The sequence below is a fragment of the Sinocyclocheilus rhinocerous genome, unplaced genomic scaffold (assembly GCF_001515625.1).
Source record: "Sinocyclocheilus rhinocerous isolate Xijiao unplaced genomic scaffold, SAMN03320098_v1.1 scaffold1625, whole genome shotgun sequence".
NCBI lineage: Eukaryota > Metazoa > Chordata > Actinopteri > Cypriniformes > Cyprinidae > Sinocyclocheilus > Sinocyclocheilus rhinocerous.
The window spans coordinates 256,026-264,695 of NW_015655987.1; the positions used below are offsets into that span (position 1 = coordinate 256,026).

At 35.9% G+C, this 8,670-nt stretch overlaps 1 protein-coding gene across 2 annotated transcripts in view; it reads right to left on the reverse strand.

The window, feature by feature from the left end:
• LOC107718937 (monocyte to macrophage differentiation factor-like) overlaps positions 1 to 8,670 on the reverse strand; it is a 22,507-nt gene that overhangs the window by 9,335 nt on the left and 4,502 nt on the right. The window contains exons 1-4 of one of the 2 annotated variants that reach the window (XM_016526185.1): positions 5,381 to 6,028; positions 3,564 to 3,643; positions 3,279 to 3,441; positions 2,171 to 2,245 (exon numbers count right to left, since the gene is read on the reverse strand). In XM_016526185.1, the coding sequence (XP_016381671.1) occupies positions 2,171 to 2,245; positions 3,279 to 3,441; positions 3,564 to 3,643; positions 5,381 to 5,406 (344 nt within the window). In that variant the 5' untranslated portion in view covers positions 5,407 to 6,028. Of the gene's footprint in view, positions 1 to 2,170; positions 2,246 to 3,278; positions 3,442 to 3,563; positions 3,644 to 5,380; positions 6,029 to 8,670 lie in introns of those variants that run through there. The other variant, XM_016526186.1, reaches the window with a different exon arrangement.

Consider the following 8,670-nt stretch of genomic DNA (forward strand, 5'->3'; position numbering starts at 1 on the left):
CAGTTTAAATGCAGTGATCCAAAACAGTGAATCTTAATCATCATTCAGGCAAAACTTTGCTTCAGGAATGAGCCACAATGCTGATCGCTAGCACACCCTTAATGTATTCCTCTTATAGATGCCGATATTTACATTTAAAGCCATTATCGGCCGATTCCGATAATATCGTGCATCCCTAGAAATAAATGAACAAATAATTTAAAATAAATAAATACATAAAACATGAATAAATAATTAAATAGACACACCATAAAAACAAATGAAATACAGGTTTAAATCAATACATAATTACATTAATTCTCAATAATAATCAATCACCATTAACAATTTTTCTTGTAGTTAATATAGATCATTAGTCTAATTGTACATAATATTGCAGATACTTTATACTTAACATAAGCATTCATATATAATTCAACTGACCATTTACTGGAAAGTTGGATATATAGTATATCCAGTACATATATTTTTGTACATAATCAATCAGCTCTTTATATAAAGTTGGAAATATGAGTATATATTTACTATATAGCAAATCTCAAATATTTAATTGCTTATTTTGTCGCAAAATGTAAAGTATATTATTGCACAGCTCTTATCGGCTAAATGCAACTATAAGGCATGAAGATTTTAAATCAACATCATGATTTAAAGCGCCTATATAAATACATTTGACTAATAACATGAAGATGTTTCTACGTTACACATGGTTTTGTACAGTTTCCCTCAGTGGCCGGCGTTAATTAAAGACGCACCGAAGATGACAGTTTTTGTAACTGCTATAGCCAAAAATGTGTTATCAGATCAATAACTTCACAGAACCACGCCGAAAGGAGCCAAAAATTACTCATGTGAATGCATTTTTACACAATGACTCCACTTCCGCAAGTGTAAGATTGTTAGATATGAGATACTGTTAAAAATTAAATGAGGAAATGCATCGCTTGTGGATCCTGAAGCTTATATATTACACAGAAGTGAAGACTGTATGGCATATTTAACATTAGAAAAAGTACCGAGCTATGGGATAATACCATAGTACTGAATGCTTACCGTACACCTTATTCACGGTATCAAATATTTCTTGAAAGAATTTGATACTTTTATTCAGCAAGGACGCATTAAATTGATCAAAAGTGACAGTAAAGACATTTATAATGTTATGAAAGAGGAAGACTGGAGTAATGTTGCTGAAAATTCAGCTTTGCTTCACAGGAATAAATTACATTTTACACTATATTCACATAGAAATGAATTATTACTCCACTTCCGCAAGTGTAAGATTGTTAGATATGAGATACTGTTAAAAATTAAATGAGGAAATGCATCGCTTGTGGATCCTGAAGCTTATATATTACACAGAAGTGAAGGCTGTATGGCATATTTAACATTAGAAAAAGTACCGAGCTATGGGATAATACCATAGTACTGAATGCTTACCGTACACCTACCTTATTCACGGTATCAAATATTTCTTGAAAGAATTTGATACTTTTATTTAGTACTGAATGCTTACCGTACACCTTATTCACGGTATCAAATATTTCTTGAAAGAATTTGATACTTTTATTCAGCAAGGACGCATTAAATTGATCAAAAGTGACAGTAAAGACATTTATAATGTTATGAAAGAGGAAGACTGGAGTAATGTTGCTGAAAATTCAGCTTTGCTTCACAGGAATAAATTACATTTTACACTATATTCACATAGAAATGAATTATTTTAAATTGTAATAACATTTCACAATTTTACTGTTTTTACTGTATTTTTGATCAAATAAATGCAGCCTTGGTGAACAGAAGACACTTTCTTTAAAAAAAATAAAAATAATCTTACTGATCCCAAACATGGTATTATGGTGTCCAAAAAGACAAGGCAATTTAAATATAAATATAAAATATGCATTTAATTTTTGAATTCTCTGAAGTGATTTGAATATGACAGAAATGTATACAGAGACGTACCATGGTGTGTAAGAGGCAGCGATAAAGAAGTATATGACGACTCTATCACACATGTGGAAGCAGTGCTCCATGGTCCTGAAAACACAGAGACAGTATTCATGTAAAGTGTGGTCAAATGCAGCCATGGTGAACAGAAGACAGAAATAAAAATAAAAAATAAAAAATCTTACTGATCCCTGCTACAGAAATGTATACAGAGACGTACCATGGTGTGTAAGAGGCAGCGATAAAGAAGTATATGACGACTCTATCACACATGTGGAAGCAGTGCTCCATGGTCCTGAAAACACAGAGACAGTAGTCATGTAAAGTGTGGTCACACTAGAGTTAGTCCACCATATGCACAGAAATGTCATATTTTTATGAATATTACAGTTGATCAATAGAACATTTCTAGAGTCAAACATGAAGGAAGCTCTCTTTGTAGTGGTTCATGAATATGCATAAAGTATAAAAGAATACAAACCTTAATAAAGAAAAACGAAATGGTTTTCAAATGCCATGAGAACTGAAATGTACGACTAGTTAAAGGAATAGTAAACCCCCAAAAAAGAAAATTTACTGAACATTTACGTCAGGCCATCCAAGATGTAGAGGAGTTTGTTTCTTCATCAGAACAGATTTGTAGAAATGTAGCATCCACTTTCTCAGCAATGGATGCTCTGCAGTGAATGGGTGCCGTCAGAATGAGAGTCCAAACAGCTGATAAAAACATCACAATAATCCACAAGTAATCCACACCTCTCCAGTCCATCAGTTAATGTCTTTTGTTATTATTGCTGTTAACTTTAAACCATCACTTCTGGCCAAAATACGAGTTCATAATCATAATAAAGCCTTCCTCCTCCAGTGAAAAAGTCCTCTCACATCAAACTCCACCCACTTATCTGTTTAGAACCGTTTTTGCTTGTTCTGTGCGTATTTCTCTCCTGATTCAGATGAGACAATTTTTTTTCCCACTGGAGAAAGTTTATGAATTATGGACTTTAGCTGTTTAAAGTCAAAAACGTCTCAATGATGGATTTGTTTCTTACAAACACACAGGTTTTCACTTCAAGACATTAACTGATGGACTGGAGTGGTGTGGATTACTTGTGGATTATTGCAAAGACTACAGAATACCCAAGACGTGTCACTCGTATAGTTTTGAATGGGGAAAAGATGGCCTGAGGGTGAGTACATTTTAAGCTCATTTTTGTATGACCTATTCCTGCAATGTAGTGACACTCATGGAACAATAATTTAATGATTCAGTCTTGCATTTAAATGTCACTCCCACGGTTCTGTGTGATGCTGTACGATGGCAAACACACCTCATGTGGCTCTTTTTCCAGGAAATGATGTGAAAGACCGTGGAGACGAGGAACAGAGCGATCAGACCCATGCCGTAGACCCAGGCCGTGATCCGCTCCCAGCGGTCATCTGACAGCCGGTATAACAGAGCCATTCCCACGAACGCCGGCACAATCAGCAGCTACAGACACGGACAGAGAGGATTAAAGAGAAAAAATAAGCATTTAATACGCAACATTTTCATGACTCCAAATGAGCATTCAGGTGGATCTCTTTGATTCTGTTCATTAAAAGGGTCATATGATCATGGGTGTAGCAGTTGGCCGCGTGCTCATAACACGTGGGCTGGTAACGGCAGTTTGCAGCCGCGCGGGTGTTCATAAACCTGAAACACAAATAACAAACCAGACTGACTCCATTTGATACATGTTTGGACCAATGTTATTATCATGTTCATTGAACTGAAATAAAATAAAATCTAAAAATGTTAGGCTAGTTATTAGTTATACTGTCAGTAAATATTCCGGTTAGTTGCCAAAGTACTAAAATTACTAAAACTAAAGCTGAAAATAACTAAAATAATGCTGAAATAAAAAATAATAAAATTAAAGACTTAAAAAAAAAAAAAAATAAAATATTTAAAAACATAATAATAATAATAAAACAGACAAAAGCACACAACAAAATCACTAAAACTGTAGCTACAATTAAATTCAAAACAGAAAATACAAAAATAAAAATTAATATATACTATAATACTATAATACTGATATTAAACACCATTATGAAACGATAGAAATAATGTAGTGACCAAGAATGTTAAACTATTTGTCAAAAAATAAATAAAATAAAATAAAATTTCACGCAGAAGCCTTTAGATCAAAATGTTTTCATCATGACAAACATAAATGCATTCAAATGTTTCCAAAATACACACTACAACACTTCTACATGATAATAAAAATCAAATTAAACTCAATTAAACGCTTGTTAAGAGAAAATAGCTGTCATTTATACTTCTGTATCAGTCTAAAATATAAATGTAAAATACAAAGTAATGCTTTTTGTGAGCATAGACAACACCCTGTGACTCATTCTGAGCCGCTTTGGCATTTTCTCCCAGATCTTTCTCTATCACTGATGATGATCCCCATCAGTAAACGGACACCAGCCCGAGGATGTGAGCTCATGATCTGCAGTGTGACTCATACAGATGTTCTGCTTTTCTCAGGTGTGTTTCCTCATTTGTTTGTTTTATTTGAGTCCTAAACTCCTCAAAGATGCAGCAATGATGTCAAGCATGGTGGTGTGTGATGCAGTGGTGCATGCTCATTAAAAACACACATGCATCCGTATGCATGGTGCATTCCCCGCTCCCTGCGTCCCAACACCCATGCGGACCAATTCTGACACCGCTGATGTTTGGAGAGCAGATATCAGACCAGAAAACCACAATCAGACTGCATAGAGAATCTGATTTCAAAGCAACGTCTGATCTCTAAACGGAGCATTTTGCTGGCATGATCAGACCACAGGACATGCTTTGAACTTAATTTATGTTTAGATCCATGAATAAAGCATGCATCTAAAATATATTGCATAAAGAGATCAGACCATGCACTGAAATTTAACAATCAGGTCACATGATTAACTTTTATCTCAGTGCATAGTCTGATTCCAGCATCCAAAACAAAGTTCATGGTCTGATCTGTGATTATACAATATATAGCCAACAAAACACATGATCTGTAAATTATGCATGGTTTTATCTCCAAATAGAAAGTCAATAAAACCCTTATTGGCTTGATTTGCACTTATTTGCACTGTTAGATCTCTAAATAGAGAATATAGAGAGTCAATAAAATACATGTTCTGCTATGCATGCATGATCTGAATACATTAATAAAGATCATGCACTGAAATAAATGCATCACGGTCTGATCTCAACATAGCACAAAATCAATAAAGATGCATGATCTGATCTCTGGATATAGTTTACAAGATGATGCATGCCATGGTTTCTGAACAAACAGTCTATGAATTAACAATAAAGATATAACCAGCAATAACAGAGAGACAAGACAATGCATGGGTAATCGGACCCGTTAGCCTCTGCACTCACCTCTGGAAACTATTAACCCTCTTCATCTCGCCAATTCACAAATAAAACCACAGTGTTAAATCAATCAGATGATGAAAATGAATCAGATGTCCGAGGCCTGCGACGAAATCCCCATTCACAAAAAAAACAACAATCCCCGGTCGAAACGAAACGCGTCCGTGCCACCATTACTGCTCAGATACAGCCTAAATCATCCGTAAGAGTCCGTTTTGTCACATCATTCCATCTTGCATCCGATCCCTCTCTCTTTCTCAGCCTGTATCCCTCTTTCTGTGCCAGTCGAAAGCCGGAGTTGTACATTTTAAGCATTTTTTTCCGCACACTTGATTGACGGGGCCTTCAGCCAATGGGAGCGCTGTTGGCGTGAGGCGGTCGTTGCGCTCAACCAACCATCGGCGAGAATGACATGGCTTTGTTTGACAAAAACAATGGAGGGCGGGGCGTACGGTGGCGAGAGAGTTGCCATACCTGTTTGAGTGTGTGTCCTGTTATTCAAAAGTGACACTGAAAAGGACAAATGACGCTTTACCTTTGTCATTCAGTTGAAATATAAAACTATAACTATTACTAAGCGTAACTGTAACCTAAACCTAATGACGCGAACAGCAAACCAGCTTTACTTCTTATCGTTATTTCTCAAATGTTCTGTTTGGACATGTGCAATCTTTAAAATACCACGGTATTTGCATGTGGTAATCACTGATTGCTTCGATGGCCAAGGACACATTTAATAGTCAATACTATCAAGTAGCCTACTTTAGGCTAGCATGTAAATACAATGGTATATGGAAATAGTAATAATCATCCACTTCCAAAGTATGTGGTTTTACCAGGTGATACCATAGCACTCCATCTGCCGGTCCTCTGATCTCCAGCATCTGATATTTTTTTCTGATATCATCAAAGTGACATCATTGCCATGAGTGCTTTTCTCTCCGTTTGATTGCATGTGTGTTGTATGTGTAGCCTAATTGTGCTCCTGATTTTGTACTGAATTTCCCCTCAGGGATGCAGGAATATTTGTCTCGTTGGACTCCCTGTTGAAAAAAAACAGCATATGCTGGTTAGGTATGTTTTGACGCTGGGATGCTGGTTTAAGATGGTCCTTTTGCCTGTTTATGCTGGTCATGTGCTGGCAAAGGACCAGCATAAACCAGCAAAAGGACCAGCATAAACCAGCAAAAGGACCAGCATAAACCAGCAAAGGACCGGCTTAAACCAGCAAAGGACCGGCATAAACAAGCAAAGGACCGGCTTAAACCAGCAAAGGACCGGCATAAACCAGCAAAGGACCGGCATAAACCAGCATCAAAACATACCTAACCAGCATATGCTGTTTTTTTCAACAGGGCTGGCAGTTCTTCTGAACGATTTTGTGTATGAACACACACACACACACACGTGTTCCGGTCGGGTTAGTAACGTGTTGCAACTAATGCTGAAGGCAAACTTGCCCAATATTATTGTGAAACAGCGTTTTTGGAGGAAGAGGACGTGGCTCCGGGATTCTGTGACCAGAAGCAACATTACATAAACCAGCAGCAATGGCATTAGATGTCACAGAACATTTATGTAAGGCTGTTAACTGAATTGAGAAGAAGTCAGTGTCGAAGAAGTTGTCAAATAGTTGTTCATTGGTGCAAGCATAAAGCGTAGTGTTCCTTAAAGTAGGCTACTGATGTAAGAACTTTGTTGAATCTTAATATGGTAATCATTCAGTACCATGTAGACAGTAGCGAGATCTATTAACTGCACTACAGACAGATTTACCTGTCTGACTGTAGGTCTAATTGCCTCAGACTTTAAATATTTGCCAGGTCATCTGATTATATGGCTTCTAAGAAAAATATGTTCTAAGAATAATGTTCTGAAAACCTAAGCACAAATACTTCGTTCATGGTACTTTTTTCTGTAACGTTTTAGTTGGATGTTCTTTTTACCCTTTAACTGTCACCCGTCCCCTCTGTGGGACGCCTAAATTTACTTCACTATATTACAATTAAATCCTAATCTAATCATGACAAACTATATATCGTTGGAAAGGTCTAAGACTCCTAAATAGATATTTTACCAATGTTTTTGTTAAAAATTATGTAGGAAAAGTAATAGATTAATTTATGACAAGAGTGCACCTCAAAAATCTACATCGTAACAGGAGTTCTGACCAGTCACAAAAAGTTTTCTTCGTTGCCTTTTTCTCTATCACACTTTAGAAATCATCATAAATTATATATCAATTGAAAACTTTAAATCTCAAAATGCATCCTTTGAAACCCATTTTAAAATCAAACATTGCATTACCATGAAAATGGTACATCAATATCATGTTACAAAATGTTTTCGTTCATGAATTATAAAAATTTAAGTTTGGATCGTGCACTTTCACATCTATGTTCAAAAATGTGAGTGACAGTTAAGGTTTTTTCAAATGTTTTTACAAAAGTAAAGTAAACTGGAATGTTTCTTAAGATTTGCATAACCAAGAAAAACATTTTTAATAAAAAAAAAATAATTAGACGTTTTGAACGCTCTGAGAACATTAAGAAATAACATTTTCATAACTTAATGGGAATGTTTGCAAAATGTTCTTAGAATGACTTTTACTCAATTCTGACAGTGGCCATATGTCTGCGTTTAAACACTTCCTCAGAATGGTTCTTTCCTGTGGTGCTGTTACATCCCACAAAGCACCGGAAATAGAACCGAGAAGTGCAACCACATGCATCAAACAATAAAAAAATATTGCAGGCAAAATTGCAGCAAATAAATAAATAAGTCCTGAAAACCTGTGATTTTTATTTGCAGGACAGATAGAGGACAAGATAGAGTACTATATGAGTTTAAATGACACCAACCCAAGCATGTCTAAATGTAAGAGCGATTGGATAATGTGTGCTTTAGTCTCTTAGGCAAATGCAAGATAACCGTATCCACATAAATCCACGGCAGCCCTACTTCTTCAGCTTAACCTCTTCTGTAATGCACACATAGAAACAATGACAGAGGCCCTTAGAAGCCATGTGCGTTTATGGAAATTGCAATCATTGCGTGGTGGTCAAAACCAACACAGCCCAGCTCTCAGAAACCAGCAAACTCTTGATGCTACAATGAGTCCTGTGTGGCTACACTGTAAAAAAAAATCTGTGACATTTACGGTAAAATACCGGCAACTGTGGTTGTCAGAACTTCACTGTAAAAAATATGGTAGCAACATTTTAGGTTTTACAGACTTGACTTAAATTCACAATAAAATACCGTATTTCATTAACTGATGTAATGTTAATAAACCA